At 54.0% G+C, this 18,745-nt stretch overlaps 1 protein-coding gene across 2 annotated transcripts in view; it reads right to left on the reverse strand.

Moving 5' to 3' along the window:
* LIMK2 (LIM domain kinase 2) overlaps positions 1-18,745 on the reverse strand; it is a 36,336-nt gene that overhangs the window by 14,437 nt on the left and 3,154 nt on the right. Inside the window, exons 2-3 of one of the 2 annotated variants that reach the window (XM_053280340.1) lie at positions 13,193-13,292; positions 695-830 (exon numbers count right to left, since the gene is read on the reverse strand). In XM_053280340.1, coding sequence (XP_053136315.1) covers positions 695-830; positions 13,193-13,292 — 236 coding nt within the window. Of the gene's footprint in view, positions 1-694; positions 831-5,605; positions 5,659-13,192; positions 13,293-18,745 lie in introns of those variants that run through there. The other variant, XM_053280341.1, reaches the window with a different exon arrangement.

The following is an 18,745-nucleotide window of genomic DNA, read 5'->3' on the forward strand; positions in this document are numbered from 1 at the left end:
GACTAACACATGCCTACCAATCAAAACATGGGCATTCATTGCAGTTTCATCTACTCTGTCCAGCAACGAGCCAGCTTTTGGAAGTTTCTAGGCTGTCCGTTTCTGTTTCGAAGCAGACTCGTGTGAAAAAGACACTGGCCAGAGAGTAGGGCAGTTTTGTTATGCTGGGACTGGGCCAAGGCAAAGGAGGAGACAGACACACAGTATAGGAAAGGAGGTAGAATAGAAAAGCAGTGGAAAGGAAATAGGCAGGCATTGTGGCGCTTCCTATATTGCCCCACAGTTTGCCACAGGAAAAACTGCCATAGCTTCTGGGCATAAGACACACCCTACCTGTGAATATTTTGAAAGCAATTACTTCCTTGGGTAAAAAGGAAAGTGAGTCAAGCAGTGCAACAGAGAGATGCAGGACAGCTTGGCAAGGAATAAAGTTAACCACTATTTAAAAAACCAGGTATTGATACATTCAATAAATTAGCAAAGTTATCTCAAAGATTACACCAAGTATACCCTCCTAAATGATGTAAATGCTCTACTGAGTTGTAAATCTTTTAGTGATCAGATTTGCACCATATTTTTTTAAAATGCGAAGTATCTTATGTGGTTGCTAGGGTCTGATTCAGTATATGGCAGCTTCCTATGTCCCTACGAGTCCCACAGTCACTGGACGCCCAAGGAGGAAGAGCAAACTCACCATAACGGGGCCCGTCATCAGCAAAGAGCAGCCGTGGCAAGATTCACCAAACTTCCTCCAGTAGTCCTTGTGGCAGTAGAGTTTCCCGTCTTTTTCATAGTACCAATTTGTGAGGAGGTCCTGGCATTCAGAGCAGCTGGGAGGAGGAGAAACAAACGCTTGAGATGCTGACAACCAACTCCGCCGGCGATGTCACTACAAAAGCCACCGCAGGCTAGACTATGAAGGATAACAGGGAGGCTAGACAAGAAAAGTTACCGCCAACTTTAACAGCGTCTCCCCATCCACCGAGAGAGTGACTTCCACTCTATCGGCACCCCTGCACCACACCAACATCACAGAGACATCCGTAGCAGGGAAGACTCTCCCATCACTGGACTCAATTCCCCGTAGAAGGGATCCCCCAATGTTGATGGCTACAACTCCCATAATCACCAAACAGCCGCGGCAGCTGGGAATGCTGGGAGTTGTAGTCAACGTCCGGGAGCCCCCGTTTCAGGGAACACTGCTCAAGCGTGCTTCATAGATATCGCCCTAGAGCAGGGCTGCTCAACTTTGGCCCTCCTGCAGATGTTGGCCTACAATTCCCATAATCCCTGGCTACTGGCCACTGTGGCTGGGGATTATGGGAGTTGTAGTCCCAAAACAGCTGGGGGGGGGCTAAATTGAGCAGGCCTGCCCTAGAGAGATCAGGCTTTGAGGGCGGCGCTTTCCAGTCAAATCTCACCCAATGGCCCTCTGCCCCTTGCACACCTGTCAGCACCGCCCTGCCGCGTTCTCGGCAGCTTCGGGTTGCGGCCACGCTCCAGTCTGGATGCCGTGCTCTCTTTCGATACTGCCTTCACGTGGAGTCCTACAAAAACCTAGGGAGCAGGCAGTGGCGGCCATCATGAGTCGTAGGCACTGACATCACCCAGAAGCGGAACATGCCGTCGCACAGGCCCCTGCTAACAGGGCCATGCTGTCAGAACACCTGCAGGGGCAGCCAGAAGAGCAGCCCCATCTCTTTGCCTGTGCCAGGCGTCTCCAGTCAAGAAGATCAGGCAGCAGGCGATGGGGAAAGGTCTCCCTCTGCCTGGGAGCATGGAGCGCTGCCGCTGGCCAGAGGAGAGAGTACGGCGTGGGCGACGTGGAACAAGTGCCCTCTGCCATATGAAATGGCTTCATACATCCCCACCACCCTCCCTCCTTGCCTCAACTGCCAAGTCACCTGGAGCACGCACACACGTTTTCCCAGGAAAGGGCAGAAGGGAAATTGGGTATTGGCATGCCCCAAGAAAATGCCCTCTTTTGTCATCAGCTTCGTCACTGGAAATTCAATGGAGGAAACCATTCCTTCATTCGATTTCTATATCGCCCTTCCAAAAATGGCGGTTTACACAGAGACATAACAAATAAACAAGATGGCTCCCGGTCCCCAAAGGGCTCACATTCTAAAAAGAAACACAAGATGGACACCAGCAACAGTCCCTGGAGGTACGTTGTGCTGGGGGTGGATCGGGCCAGTTACTCTCCCCCTGCTCAAGAAAGAGAATCACCACGTTAAGAAGGTGCCCCTTTGCCAAGTGAGCAGCGGTTACAATGAAGAGTTTCTCATTCAAGCGCACCCCTGATTCAAGGCTCTCCAGTATTTTGCCCCTCCTCTTCGGCCTCCTTTGCTGCCCTCCCTCTTTACTACAGAACCCTCACTCGCTGAGTGCCACATGATGTGCTAAGCCAGCCCTGATTCCAAGCTTCACCTCCCTTCCTTCCAAGCCAACCGCTCTGTCCGCGTCAAGCGGTGGCGGGGGACAGACTCATTCCTCGCGTTCCCTTCCGGTGACCCCCTTGGAACCCCATTCATGTTCTCCTACCACTAACTGGAAGAGGATCCTCACAGACGACGGGCCAAGGGGGCCTTTTCCTGCCCTTGAGAGCCCACCTTCCTTCCATCGCAGAACTCAGGGCAGCAGAGATAACCTTGGTGCCTGTGAGAGCAGCCTCTGCTAGGCCAGGGGAAGGGTTCCCCCCGCGGCAGGTTGCTCCGATGCACGTGCCAGTTGGTCCTGCCCAACTCTGCCGAGAGCGAGCGAACTGCCACATGGCCAAAAGACACCTCGCCTCCATCTTATCCGCATGCAGGGGCGGGCCTGGAGGCGGCCAACCGCATTTCTTCAACTTGCAGCCTTAGTCAGAAGACTGAGATGGTCAGTGGGAGGCAAGAACACAAGGTCACCCACCCTGGAGACACACACCTGGACGAGGGCCTTTGTGCTCTTTAAAACACTCACACCCCAGCCGTCCCACCCAAGTGCTCCCTGCTCGCTTCTGCACTGGATTTAAAAAAAAAAAAAAAGGACAGCAACCACCTCTGGAGAGTGGCTTCCCACACCAGGGCCGTCATGAAGTCTGCTCTTTCCCTTCCCCAGAACTGGGGGGAAAGCAGCCGGCTAGCTGGTCCCGAAGAGCAGCCACACCACTCTGGACACAGGCGACAGAAAGGCCACAGGAACCTACCTCCGACTGAGTCAGACCACTGGTCCAGCTGGCTCAGCACCGCCTACACAGACCGGCAGCGGGACCCACAACCATTTGTGGAGCTGCTCTTGCTCTTTCGGGGGAATTCCGAGGCACTGCCGGTCACCTCCCTCTGGCTTCGGATGAAGAGCTTCGACAGGCTTGCTGCCCTATCTTACGGAGTCACACCTTACCAACCTAGCAAGCTGACAGACAGCTGCTCCAACATGTTCTGGGGGGGAAGGTGAGGGGCTGAGGCGTGCACGGAGCCCGTCCTTTGCTATGTCAGTCAACAAATCTAGGCAGGACAAGCCCACAACTGAAGTCTGCCCAGACCTGCAAAAGCGTCACTCGCGTCCCCAAGGATGCTGCAGATCCCAAGGACGGCAAGAGCCCTTCTACAAGAGGAACAACACACACTCCGGTTGCAATGCACAGGCTAATGCCCAAGAGGTGCTTTCCCCACATTTTCAGAGCACGTCGTGGTCTTTATTATTATTTAGGAAATATTTGTATCACCTAACCCAGAGGGGCTTCAAGCAGTTCCCATGAACAGAAGACAAGAACAACACTCATTCAAACAATAAACTTTTAACACAATTTAAAAGCGGTTTAAAAACCACTGCCCAGGCTCAAGAAGTGTGCCTCTGTGTGCCGTCAAGTCGAATTTGACTCCTGGCGCCCACAGAGCCCTGTGGTTGTCTTGGGTAGAATACAGGAGGGGTTAACCATCGCCTCCTCCCGCCGCACAGTGTGAGATGATGCCTTTCAGCATCTTACATCTCACCTTATCTTGACAGACACAGAAAACGCTCGGCACCTCTCACAACACACACCTGCCTCTTTAGTTCTGGAAAGGTGCCGCTCCGAATACAACGAGGCAGGAAAACCGCTAGGAAGACCCTGGGCAGCAGAGGCGGCGGATGGAGCCAACGGCGTCCTCCACTTCCGATGCAAAGCAAAATACTTAATCAAAACAAGGGCGCTCTTCTTCAACACAATGGCAGGCGCCTTTTGGAAGACGTCACCGTGATGGCAAACACTTCAGGCCTGTCCAGTGTTAACAGCCCTGGCCGTGCCTGGCAAAGCGGCAATTACATCGCAGTTGCAGGTAGGGGGGAAGAGAGAGGAAGAACAGGAATGCAAAAGAGCAAAGGTTTCTAGAAGGCGACAACAGAGAACCATTTGCTTTCTAACCATGAAAGCACACTCTCTCTCACACACACTCTCTCTCTCTCTCACACACACACACACACTCACTCAATCTCAATTTGGGACACACACGCTCCTCTGGCACCTGAACTGTGAGATTTCAAGACTGCCACACCAGCATTTTTGCAGAAAGTTATATTTAGGAACAAGCCACTCAAGGGAGGGCGGAGGCCTCAGCTGGGGACAGCTGACTCTCCAACCCCTCTGCCTTTAAAGCAGGGGTTCCCAACATTGGGAACCAAGGTGTGCCCCAGATTGTTGTTGGCCAACTCACCCCATCATCCCCAGTCACAATGGCTGAAGGCCTGGGGATCATGGGAGCTATAGTCAAACAACAGCTGGGGACCCAAGCTTGAGAACCTCTGAAATAACAGGTTTACGTTCAACATGTATTAAGTGACAGCCTCTTAAAGCAGATCTTGTAGGACTTGCTGTTCATCACACCCCACTATCACACTTAGTTCACACTTTCTCCAACGGGCCAAGAGTGATACAGAGGGAACTACCCCATTTCCCACCTCCTTCACAACCACCCTGTTAGGCAGTTTAGGCTGAGACCTGGTTCAGAGTCATCCAGTGGACCTTCATGGCGGAAAGAAGGATCTGAACCCAGGTCTTCGTTGGGCAAGTCCATCCCTTTGTCCACAAGGGCTCCCAGGCTTGGGTCCCAAGATGTTCTTGGACTACAGCCACTGTCCCCTGTACGGTGGCGTGCACGCTCACAAGTTTTTGGATGTCCCACCAGTTCATTTTAGATCCCGCTCAGGTTGAATTGGGAAGGCTCCATTCTGAATGCACGTGCAAAGCTCACACTGCTTTGATACTGCCGCCCAGAACAAAACTCATTCTGCACGGAGATGAAAAAAATTTAGAGGGACCACTGACTACAACTCCTAGCATCTGCCACCACAATGGCAACATCTGGGGACCCTTGTATTATACTGTGCTGGCAAAAATGCTCATTAGGCATCTTGGGATAAGCTTTGAAAAAGCCACCCTGGCACCTGCAAGCGCAACGCCCAGCAAATCCTGGACTGCTCTCACTCCTCCAGGTAAGCGAGGACGCCGACTACTAGGGGGGCCAGCCAGCCTCCTGCTCTTCCATGCAAAACCTGCTACTCCCAACGGCTTCCCCGGGACGTGCTCAGACGCAGCCCTGGGGAGAGCACGGGAGGACAAGCTGTCCCTCGGAACAGGACTTACCGAAAAGGCTCCTTCGGAATGAAGTACCCTGGGGAGGACAAGTAGCTTCCCATCTCCTCAGCACTGGCTGAACCAGCTCGGCTGCAAACCTGTCTGACGGCTTCTACTCAGCCGACATCATGGCAGCGGCAAGGGCTGACTTCACCCTCTGCGCATTGGGGTGCCTCGCCGCTCCCTGGGAGTAAGTGCGGGTCCTGGGCCGCTGACTCCTCAGCAGACCGTTCCTGGCTCTCATGGTCACCAGGAGCGTCTTCTCAGCACCCTCAACCCGGCCGGAAGACCACCCGACTCAAGCAGCGGAGGGCCGCTGGAGGACTTGACAGCAGTTCAGCCCAGCCAGTCTCAAGGTGCTTCCTCCTCCTACGGTTCAGCCCCAAGGGTGGAGAAAGGAGGGAGGGAGGAGCTCTTTCCAGAAGGAAGGTAGATAGTGAGACCAATTACCAGGAGACATAACTGATTTACAAAGGAGTGGAATTCAGAGCCACAGAATCCCTGGAAAGGCAGGAACCTCTGATCAAAGAAGGAGAAAGGAAGGATCTATGGGGAAGTCTCATGTTGTTGTTGTTGTTGTTTTTGGGGGGAGATACTTCAGAGCAGCTGCCCCTCGCCCCGGGGGCATCTGACTAGCTGCTACTGAATGTAAATCGCACCCTCCTTACCTTATCTTGCTGAAAGACAGTGTCCACCCACCTGCCAGCCTGAAGGCAGGCCTACTCACCTTTTATTGGGGGCAGCAGGCCTTTTGTTTGTTGCCTTTTGACAAAAACCGCCCCAAAGCGGTTGGCAAATCTTAATTCCAAGCTCCGGGCAGCCAACTCACTGGCTAGGAACGTCCCCGGGTTGGTTTCGGCAGGGGAAGCTGAAGACCAGCCTGCAAACCTGAACAAGTCACTAGTTCTTGGCTGGCCCACCGGCCTGGTATCCGAGAAGATGAGAGAGGCCATTGCAACACACACACACACACACACCCCGAATCCTGGGGGTAGGGCAAAGCAGAGAGCCCAAGAGGCTGCAAGACAGATGGACAGGCTGGGAATGACTAGCTGCGATAAGGATAAGCCAAGAGCTTCATTGCCCCTTCCTAGTCAAGGAGGCAACATGCTGGCACCTGAGGCGGAACAGCTCTCGGCTCGCCACCACTGAATGCAAAGCACACGTGAAGCTTTGCTGGGCTCCTGGGCAGCTCCCACCCACTCTGGAGGGATTGCTGCAAGAGAACCGCCCAGAGACCGTGCCCCCCTGGGTCAGATCTGGCTGCCCTCGACCCATTGCCAAGAGGTTTGCCTCCCTTGCCCTTCTGGGGCTAAGAGGTTTGCTTCCCAGACGGCCCCCTTTCAAAGCATCTCCTTACAGGAGAAAGGCAGCGTTTGCTGGGGGGAAACGGAAGCATTGTGTGGCCAGCACTTCCTAAGCACTGCAATTAAACTACAAGCATTAAAGAAAGAGAGAGAGAGAGAGAGAGAGAGAGAGAGAGAGAGAGAACGCAAGCGCTACATTTATGGGCGGGGGGGGGGATCAGGAGATCCAATTGCCAGGCTCTTCCACTTAGCTGGGCTTTCAAGCCTGGCTGTAAAATTGCAACGCCAAGCGAGACCTGCTCATAAATCCCGACGCAGCCCATCTGTTCCAGGAAGAGGGTGCCACTCCTCCTGACCATTTGCACAGCGCCACTGGAAACAGCCGCCATGTGGTGAGTCTCTGTCTAGGAATGTGCTCCTTTCTCCCACACACCCCCCCCCAGCCCCTTCTGGATTATTAGCTCCACATTATGAACCCAACAGCCACAGGGATAACTGGCAAATAGCGCACTGCCGGCGGGGTCGTGATGAGGGATGCAGAGAGAAGGAAGAAAAAGAGGCTGGGGAGACGCCCAGGGGCTTTGCATGCAGGTTCAATCCCTGGCATCTCCAGGTGGGGCCGGAAAAGACCCCCGAGCCTGAAACCTTCGCAAGCCACTGCCGGCCAGTGTAGACAAAGGCTGCCCCCAGTGTCCCCTGGATTAGGGATTCCCAGATGTGGCTGACGACAACTCCCAGAATCCCCAAGCAAAAGCCATTGCAGCTGGGGATTCTGGGAGCTGCAGTCCACAACAGCTGGGGATCCCTGTTCGAGGGGACACTAACTGCACCTCCAGCGGTTTTTTTTTTTTTTTGACAACTCCTCCCATCCTCACAGTGGCCAAGAGTCAGGGATGATGAGAGTTGTAGTCCAACATCTGCAGGAGGGCTGAAGTTGAGCAGCCCTGGTGTAGACAATACTGAGCGAGACGGACTAATGGTCTGACCCATACAAGGCAGCTTCTGATGTTCCAAGGTTCTTAAATGATGACATCCAGAGTTTATATTTTGGGATGCAACTGGACCCCCACTTGATCTACAGCAGGCTTGCTCAACTTTGCCCCTCCCCTGCTGTTTCTGGACTGCAACTCCCATAATCCCCAGCCACAGTGGCCAATAACCAGAGATTATGGGAGTTGTGGGCCAACATCTGCGGGAGGGCCAAAGCTGAGCAGCCCTGGTCTAGACTGACCCACACAGCTAATTCCCAGGCTTAGACCTCCAGTTTCACCCGCCTATGTGATTAAGCAGACAGCAGTTCTGTAAGCACAGCCAGAGGATAAGAGCTAACCTTAACAGCACCGAGTGGGGGGGAGCTTCCTCCCTGCCCCCCAACAACGACACTCCCGATAAGGAATTGTATTGGGAGCTCTCCAAGCCAAGATGCAAATTCAGGAGAGGATCTCTAAACAGGAAATATCTTATCAGGAAACCAGCTCTGCTTCTAAAGTAAGTGCTGGAAAGCAGACACTGAGAATCACCCTTCCCACACAAAATTGTGTACACAGCAGCAATTAAGGGGAATAAACCATTACTCCATAACAAACTGACTGTAATAAAGATGACATACTCACTACAGGGAGCCCTCGTTATTCGCAGGGGTTCCATTCCCACCAATTTCCACGGATAACGATACTGCAGGTAAAGAAACCTTAACCCTGCAGGGACTGGAAGGTTAGGTTCCTCGGTACACTTCAGTGTGCCGAAAATCACAAGCAAAAGCAGAGAGGAGCAGAAATAAGCACAGCACCTCCTGCAGATGTTGGCCTGCAATAGGGGAACAGCATTTCCCTGCCTGCATACCCTTGTCCCCATTACGGTGCCATCAGCTGGGCAGCGCCTGCTCAAGCTATTTTGGCACCCAAGGCGGAAAAGCCAACGGGGCACCAGTCCCTGAGGTGCCCTTGGGCAGCTCCCATTGATTGCTGAAAAGGCCTGTGCAGGAGAACTTCCCGGGGACTGGCGGCCTGCAAACCCCACCTGGTGACTGCTGCTGCCCCATCCGCCTTATCAGCCCTGCGTGCCTGGACCTCATGTGCCCATGGGAAGGGGCAGAGAGCCAGGGCCTCTCGGCTGGGAGAGCACCATCAACGCAGGGGAAGAGAGGCAGGTCTGTGCAAGGGCCCCACCCCAGACTCGACACAACCGAACACCACGATAAATCAGAGCGGATCAAAGGCCCAATGGGCAGGGTTGGCACCGCATCTGCAACCCATCTGCATTGTTGACAAGAGGCGTTCTACGCTCCAAGAGGTTTGGCTTTTGAAGCGAGCAATTATGGCCAATTACTGGGATGCTTGAAGACAGCCCAAGGAGACAGCCTCTCCTCCACCGGGGCTCGTGGAGCTGCAGGGACAGAAAGCAACTGCTCTGCAGCACAGGACGCCGCTTGTACCTGAATCAACGGCATCCGAGGGCTCAACAACAGATGTTGGCCTACAACTCCCACAATCCCTGGCGACTGACCACTGTGGCTGGAGATTATGGGAGCTGTCGTCCAAAAAAACAGCTGGGGAGGGCCAAAGTTGAGCAGGCCTGGAATAGGTCATCTCTGAAAGCAACACACACACACACACACACACACACACACACACACACGGTAAAAAGCATGCAAATGCCCCAACCCACACTTTACTAAATGAGATGCAATGCTGTGGAGCAGGATTTCTTAACCTTGGGTCCCCAGGTGTTGGACTACAACTCCCATCATCCCAGACATGGCCTTTGTGGCTGAGGACGATGGGAGTTGTAGTCTCACACCTGGCGGCCCAAGGTTAAGGAACCCTGCTGTGGAGCAAGCCAAACAAGGGTGTGCCGAGTCCCTCCAAAGTGGGGCAGAGGTGGGGATTTCCAAGGCCCGGTTGGCAGGCCAGGGGAGGCCAGGGGCCCAACCCTTTCCTGCCCACGCTCTTCTCCCCCAAGCTCCTTTATCTCCATGTTTCTCCCCAAAGGGGTTAATTGTGGCCACAGAGAAGAGAACTGCTAAAAGATGGGGGGGGTTGGGGGGGGAGCATGGACAGGGGGAAGGTGCCCCTCTCCCCCACCAGCCTGTGCCGCCCTCGAGATCTCCCGCCCTACCCTTGGGCTGCAGAGATGGGCTGGCAACCTGATCTCCGACATACAAGCCTGCCACGGCCACACCTCACGTGGCCCCCAACAGACCTGCAAGCTGCTTTGCTCTGTGGCTGGCAGGGAACACAAGGCGCGGGCACCTGGCAGCCATCCCAGGGAGGAGGCACGCCCCAGAAGGGTAGCAGATCGCATCTCCCCAGTCTCTCCCCAGGGCACATCATGTTGCTGGCTGGCCCCTGCAGCAGCCAGAATTGGCAGAAGAGCGAATAACAGGGGAAGAGCAAGGTTGCTTCCTGCTGCCTTTCGCGCCAAAGCTCCAGGCAGAAACCGGTCGTCCTGCTGGGCCACAAGAGGAGGAGAGACAGCGCTGAGAGAGTGTTATTGGGCCAACCTAGGCTGGCCCACCGATTTCATTAAGCAGGCAAAATCTTAGTCAGCCCGGCAGAACTGCTAGATCCAACGACGCCAGTGTTGACTCAAATGTGCAACCGAAACAATTGATGCCGAATGTTTTGGAGATGGAGGCATTACCGAGGGACAGGAGCCCATTGCTGGTCTAGTTGCATTTGTCAAAGGGGTTAAAGCAAAACTGAAATCCAGACATCACGTACACATTCCAGAAGAGCATCTCTTTAGGGCAGGGGTGTAGTGATTAGAGTGCTGGACCAGGACTGGGGAGACCTGAGTTCAAATCCACATTCAGCCATGGAACTCACTGGGTGACTCTGGGCCAGTCACTTAACTCTCGGCCTAACCTAGCTCACAGGGCTGTTGTGAGTATAAAAATAACCATGTACACCACTCTAGGCTCTTTGGAGGAAGAGCAGCATAGAAATGTTCACACACACACACGGGTCCCATATTTTGCTGGACTACAACTCCCATCCTCCAGTGGCCAAATGCCATTATAGTTGAGAACCATGGGAGCTGTAGTCCAGTAACATCGGAGGACCCAAGTTTGCTTTTCTGGAGCGCTTAAGTGTAAAAGTTAACTCAACTGGGGAAAAACTTCTGAATAACCTACCTATGACTCTGCCCCAAATATACACAGATACATTCATGAAGGAGAGGTCTATCAAGGGCTACTAGCCGGAGGGCTATAGGCCTCCTTCAGCCTCAGAGGCAGGATGCCTCTCAATCCCAGTTGCAGGGGAGCAACAGCAGGAGAGAGGGCATGCCCTCGCTTCTTGCCTGTGGGCTTCTCGGAGGCCACTGTGTGAAGCAGGATGCTGGACTGGATGGGCTTGAGCCTGATCCAGCAGGATCTTGTGTCCTGATGTCCATCTAGATGCCGTACCAACGCCATCTCCTCCTCCTTTCTGCTCCTAGCCCATTCACAAGTGCTATATGCCACATGCCTCCACCCCATGGTTCTAGCCCCTGCTACAGTTCTGCCTGCAGCCAGAGCAATGGGACTCAGCCCCACGTGGACAGGGCCCAAGGTCGTCCTCCTCACTTGGCCAGTCGGCTCCGGCCTATGGTTCGAGGAGGAATGCACAGGTCTCCTGCAGGCCCTCAACGGGCCCTGTGAGGTCTCGCGGGTTGCACAAGCCGAGCAAGACGCCCCAGACAGACCGAGTCAGCACAGAGAGCTCTGTAAGGAGACTCCAGCAGCAGCCTTTCAGGGAGGTGGTCTGGGGCGCTCACTGCTCAACTCTAGTCATACCCAAGTCACAAAGTCCACATGGAACAAGCTCTGCTCCGACTACACAAGAGGAAGAAGGGGACCTGTACAAAATATCCCTAGAGACTTGCGTACATCCTCTATAGCTCTGAACTGTGTGCCTGCTGCGCTGGACTGACTCTGAACAAACATGCCTGGGGGGCGGGGGGGGAGGCGTTGGAGAGAAAAGAGGCCAATAATGCATTAGCCCGATTACGCGTCCGGCCAAGAAGTCAGCTAATCCACAGGAAGCCTGTCAACAGCCTCCACTTGAGTAGCCGGAACTCACAGCTCCAAGCTGCCAAAAGGTTTTTTACCAGCAGCCGCCTCTGAAAAATCTGGCAGGGGAATAACCAGAGCAAGCAACACGCAGGCAGGCCAGTAGCGGAGGTTGCCGGGCGGGGGAGGGAATCAGGGGGCTGAGACGAGATTTGAGCAGGGGCAAAAACATCTGGGAGGAAGGGCACCGAGGACGAGGTGTCCTCTCTTGCAGCTTCCAATACAAGCCATCCATCTCCGTCCGTCCAGGACTCCGGACAGCGAGGAAGCAGCTCGCACAGCTCTGGACTCAAGGGCTTAGCACGTATTTAGTGCTGGCACAGCCACATCAGGGTCTTCGTTCCAGAGCACGTTAGCACACACAACACGGCATCCAACCACCTAAGTATTACGTCAGCTGGAGGGGGGGGGGACCGAATCCAAGTCATCCTTTCCACTATCCTAGCCACTTTCAGAGCCAGCTGTTGGAAAATGTGTCCCAACACACCAGGAGGCAGAGGGCTGAATGGAAAGAAGCACTTCAAAAAACACACACAAAAAAAAACCATCGAGAGCGCAAATGAGCAGGGATTGTCCTTTTTAACACAATCCCTGTACGCGGTCTAGCTTCTGGTGCGCTGTATCCATTTAGAGTACTATGGAAAAACTCATTTCGCCCATTGGTGAAAGAGGAGGAGGAGGAAGCCAAGCCCAAGGGCAAGAGGAAATGCTAGGGACCAGCTGGATCTGAGCGTCTAGCACAGGCCGGCTCAACTTGGGGCCCGGCGCCCAGCTGTTTTTGGACTACAACTCCCATAATCCCCAGCCGCAGGGGCCAATAGCCAAGGAATATGGGGACTGTAGGCCGACATCTGCAGGCGAGTGAAGTTGAGCAGCCCTGGCCTATCTCATCAACTGGCATGTCTGGAAATAAACCAGAAGACAGTCACCTTCCAGTAGTCCTCCCATTTGGTTTTTCACCCCGTCAGTCAGCAGTATTCATCCTGCCAGGTACTCCCACATGGACATGACCCTGCCATCTGCCGGCTAGTGAAGAATTCTAGCTGCCGTCAGCCTCTTGATTTCTGTTCGCATGTGGGAATGGTGTCTGAGATTCACACAACGCCCAGCCACACCCTTTGGGGGATGAGGCGACTTCTACGGCTATAATAATCACCCATGCTGAGCAGGAAGGCTCCAGCCCCCAAGAGCGTCCACACACAGACATGGAGAGAGAAGACTGTGCATTTGACTTACCAGAAGCAGGAGATGTGCCAAGCTTCATTAACGGTCCTGTAGAGTCGCTGACCAGCTGCAACGCTGTCGCCACACCCCAGGCACCTCCATTCTTCTTCACCTGCACACAAGCAAAGGTTCTTCACCTCCGGAAGAGCACAAGAGCTCCTTTCACTTGACAACCCACAGGAAACGGCCTTATACCGAGTCAGACCCTTGGTCCACCTAGCCCAGGATTGTCTACTCTGGCTGGAGTCTTTCCCAGCCTTACCTGGAAATGCTACCAGGGAGGGACTGAACCTGGGGGCCCAGGCATGGGGAGAAGGAGATGAGGAACGATGGTAGCTCAGGAGACGAGCATGGTTTTTTGTGTACGGAAGGTCTCAGGGGCAATACCCGACATCTCCAGGTAGGGCTGGGCAAGTCCTCTGCCCAAAACTCTGTGGAGAGGCCCTGCCAGTTGGAGTACTGAGCTCATGGATTTGGGATAAGGCAGCTACTACTCTATTAAGAAATGACACAAAGGTGTCTGTGTGTGGCTTGCTTCTGACAATGTAAGTCAGCCCCCACAAATCTGGGCTTGCTACCAAGACCAGGCAAAATGCACGTACCACCACCACCACCCCCCCGACCATACGCCAAGCTTGGCTCTGGGCCCTGCGGAGAACAAGTTTATTTTCTCATGCAAATGAAGCAGCAGCAGCTCCCCATGGCCACCTTCCACCCCCTCCACCCCCCCCCCCGCTTCATGACACCCTCCATCTGGGCACAGAAACAGCAGCGAGAGGATGCAGGGATCAGTCCCTTTCAGGGCCGCCCGCCCGGGGGGAAGTCACGCTGGCCTTGGCCCCCGCAGTGCTGACGCTGCATGCGTGGAAGGATTACATTCACCCGCTGAGTTAACCGGATTCCCAGAAGGGAGAGAAAGAGAGGAAAGTTTGTTTTGTAGAGAGAGGCGCTTGCGAGCGGCAATTGCCCACCATTACGGAATCTCACGTAAGCTTTCCAGTAAAAGCCGCTGAGCTGGTTACAGAGAGACCCGAGAGTTGGCGGGCGGGCGACAGAGATGCGGGAACGGACCTTTAGAAGCACTGAGAGAGAGGGGATGCGATTCAGGCTCAGAGAGACACTACAGGCTTGGACTTTGGTTGGCAGCCACACCTCCAGAAGTATTTTTACAGCAGGGTCCCCCGTCGTCGTTGGGTATCTGGGGATCAGCAGCATAGCAACCCTTGGAGAAGGGGGAACCAGCGTCCCTGGGCTGCCGGCCAAGAAGCCCACCATGACACCCCCTTGTCCTCCTTCCACACCCAAGGTGGCTGTATTGTGTGCCCTTAGACCATGCTGTGGTCACGGACACGTGGACTTCTGGTTGTGAAGAGCACGTCTAGATTCCGCTCTAGGAACATATTTTGAGTCAGACCCTTGGTCCATCTAGCTCAGGATTGTCTTCACAGACTGGCAGCAGCTTCTCTAAAGGTTGCAGGCAGGGATCTCTCAGTCCTATCTTGGAGATGCTGCCAAGGAGGGAACTGGGAACCTAGATGCTCTTCCCAGAGTGGCTCCATCTCCTAAAGGGAATATCTTATAGTGCTCACACATTCAAGCCTCCCACTGACACATTCAAATGCAAACCAGGGTGAACCCTGCTTAGCAAAGGAGACAAGTCACGCTCGCTACCACAAGACCAGCTCCTGGTATATGGATCAGTCCTGAGATACCTCAAGTAGCTTACAAACAACAGTTTCACACACAATCGTATTAACTATTTTAAGAACGCAGGCAGAAGAGAGAGAATTCCAGCTGGGTCTCACTAGCGAGAAGTGAGCTAAGGGCCAATGACCGCCAGCTACTTCCGGCCCAGGAAAGCGCTGCTCGCTGGCTCGGGCCAGAAGCTTCCTACTGGCCAGAGCCCAAAGGGTGGTTGGTGTGCAAGCTAGTGGAGCATAGCAGCTCAAAGATCAACCTGCAAGAAGCAGCAAGTCCCCCATTCCTATCCTGCTTCTGCAGCGAAATGGCCAAGCGGTCTTAAGCAGGCCAGGCTTTCCCAATCTGTGGCAGGAGGGGAAAGGATACTGGAATACTACTAGGAGGGTTGGAAGGATTCCCGTGGTCACATAGGAGACACTTGGCATGGGGATGGCGCTGTTGCTCAGTGGTAAATCACCTGCTCTGCACGCAGAAGGTCTCAGGTTCAATCCCTGGCAGCATCTCTGGGCAGGGCTGGGAAAGACCCCTGCCTGAAAACCTGGGGAGCCGCTGCCAGTCAGTGTGGGCAATACTGAGCGAGATGGACCAAGGGTCTGATTCCGCAGATGGCAGCTTCCTAAGCAGTGTTTCCTCCAAGGCGTGTGCACGGACGCACGCCGACATGTTTTCTGAAGTCCGCTCAGTTAATTGTAGATCCTGCTCAGGTCGAATCAGGAAGGACCCCTGATATACTGCCACCCAGAACAAAACTCATTCCGCACACACGGCTCCTCTCAAGTGTATAAAGGCAATTATTATTTCTCAAACCCATTTTTTTTGCCAGCGAACAGCAACACAGAAGAATACAGCATGACGCACTGGCATCAGCCTAATTAGACTTCCGGCTTCTGAACACTCAGGAAAGGGCCAGAAGTACAAACTCATCAATCTGGGACAGACAGGGGAGGGCGCATCTGTCCAGGGTCACCCAATCATGCTGAATGGGCTGCAGGACAGACAGGGTGGGGTGCAGAAACTGGGCGGGACGGTGCCTTACTGGAAAGCAAGAGCAACCTCGCGCCCTCATTGCGGTCACCGCACAGCCAGTTCCCAACACCCTCTTGGATAGCCAGATAAGGGCTCGGGGGTGGGAGGCCCTCCGGCCACCATCTGCTGTAGCCATGCTATTGGTTCGCCGTCCGAGGCTTGAAGCCCACATGTGCTCAGCAATGTGCTTGCTACAGGAACAGAGGAAGCTGCCATGTACTGAGTCAGACCCTTGGTCTATCTAGCTCAGGATTGTCTTCACAGACTGGCAGCAGCTTCTCCAAGGCTGCAGGCAGGGGTCTCTCTCAGCCCTATTTTGGAGATGCTGCCAGGGAGGGAACTTGGAACCTGGATGCTCTTCCTGAGAGTGGCTCCATCCTAAGGGGAAGATCTTCCAGTGTAGAAGGGAAGGGAGGAGGGTGGAGACACTCCTCTGCTCCCGATTGGCCAGCTACGTGCTGAAGCTCAGCATGCCCCTCCCTTCAGCCTGACAGGCTCCGGAAAATGAGCACCAAGCACTGCCACTGAAATCAATGGGACACGTTCACTTATCTTATTAATTTCTATGGAAGCAGTGACTGGAGCAGCCTGTCTCATCACTAACATTTAAAGCGATGTGCACACACACCAGTGCTCCCTCGAACAGGGATTCCCAGATGTCGTTAACTACAACTCCCATAATCCCCAAGCAAAGACTACTGCAGCTGGGGATTCTGGGAGCTGTAGTCCCCTCACACAGGGATTCCCAGATGTTGTGGACTACAACTCCCAGAATCCCCAGCTGCAATAGCCTTGGCTTGGGGATTATGGGAGTTGTAGTCAACAACATCTGGGAATCCCTGTTCGAGGGAACACTGACACTGACACTGACACACACACGTGTCTCTATGGTAGTGGTTCCCAACCTGGGTTCCTCCAGATGTTGCAGAATTACAACTCCCCTCACCCCCAGCTACAGCTTACTGTAACTGGGGATGCTGGGAGCTGTAGTTCAGAAACATCTAGAGCAACCCTGGTTGGGAACCACTACTCCACGGGGTACCTGAGTTGAAGGTTTGCGACAGGAAGGGTGCACCTATTTTACAAGGTTGGGATCCCCTGTTGTAGAGGGAGCTGCCAATCATTCTAGGACAGGGATGGCCTATCAGAGGCTCTCCCACTGCAGCTGGGGGTGATGGGAGTTGTAGTCCAACAAGAGAGCCTCAGGTTGGCCGTCCCTGCTATACGACATGCACTCAGCTCACGCAGGCGGCCTGCCCTGCCTTCTGAAGCTTCACCATTCACCTTAGCACACACCAGCACCCTCCCGTGGAGGCATCCGGGAGGGGAAGATCAGAAGCAGCCGCCCAGCTGCTGTTGAGGAAGCTCACCCGCCAGCTCCAAAGAACCTCCAAGTTCTCCAGAACACAGTTTCAAGACCACCGTTTCCCATCCTGGCAGGAGAAGGCGCTCTGGCAAGAGAAATGTCTTCCAAGGAGTGGTGAAAAATCTCTTCCGCCAACAGCGATGCCCGATTCAACCACATTTGCAAAAGGACTGATAAGGAACATGACACACCGCTCCAGAAGGCACACACCTGGAGGAGGGTCCTTGGCGTGGTTAACCGCACCTCCTAGCGGAGGTAGAGAGGAAGTGGGCAGAGAAAAATGCAGGAATCCGACGCCACCCTGCCCTGATTTCCACACTGCGAGAGACCTATCAAGCAGATCGCATGCTGCTCTCTGGTACAAGAACAAGCCCTCTGGAAAGCCAGTTTCCACAGCACGGCCGGCAAGAGTTCAACCACCTGTTTAACAAGAGCCAGCGGTGGAACAGCAAGTTTAACACGGGTGAGAGACTCTAGCCAGAGGAGTCTTGAAATTAAGCTCTAACGGAGCCTGCCTTGCAGGAGACACCGTGAGGTTTGGGTACCTGGCGCTTAAGAGGACAACTGCCTCATACCACCTACTGTCCAACCTCCTGGCTGGGGCACCAATTGTCCCCTTTGCTAAGCAGAACCTGCCTTGGTTTATATTTGGATGAGAGACGACATGCGAATGCTGTAAGATAGTCCTCTTAGGGCAGGGGTCACAGTGGCCAGCAGAGCAGCCAGGGATGAGGGGAGTTATAGGCTGGAGGGCTGCAGTTTGACACCCCTGCCTTAGGGGATGGGCCACAGCTCGGTTGTAGGGCATCTGTTCTGCACACAGAAGGTCCCGGGTTCTCTCCCCAGTATCTCCAGGTAGGACTGAGAAAGACTCCTGCTTCAACCTTGGATAGCTGCTACCAGTCAGTGCAGACAATACTGAACTAGATGAACCAATGGTCGGACTCCATATAAGGCAGTTTCCTATGTTCCTTCGTTTCTGGCTCCAGCTTCCGAGACCCAATGTCTTCTTCTCCCATTCACATGACTGGTGGCTTGCAGGCCTGCTCAGTTTAGCCCGCCCCCCCCCCGTTGTTGTTGTTGTTGTTGTTGTTGTTATTACATTGATATCCCACTTTTCCTCCAAGGAGCCCAAAGCGGTGTACTACATACTTGAGTTTCTCTTTCACAACAACCCTGTGATGTAGGTTAGGCTGAGAGAGAAGTGACTGGCCCACTTAGTCACCCAGCTAGTTTAATGGCTCAATGGGGATTTGAACTCAGGTCTCCCCGGTCCTAGTCCAGCACTCTAACCACTACACCACGCTGGCTATCTTTGGACTACAACTCCCATAATTCCCAGTGGCCAATAGCTAGAGATTATGGGAGTTGCAGGACAACATCTGCAGGAGGACCAAAGTTGAGCAGCCCTGCAGTGTAGGTGGCTGGTGGGCGTATGCTTGTGCTTGCTCTCCTAGTGTGCTAAGAGGTTA

Source organism: Hemicordylus capensis, chromosome 15 (genome assembly GCF_027244095.1).
Source record: "Hemicordylus capensis ecotype Gifberg chromosome 15, rHemCap1.1.pri, whole genome shotgun sequence".
NCBI lineage: Eukaryota > Metazoa > Chordata > Lepidosauria > Squamata > Cordylidae > Hemicordylus > Hemicordylus capensis.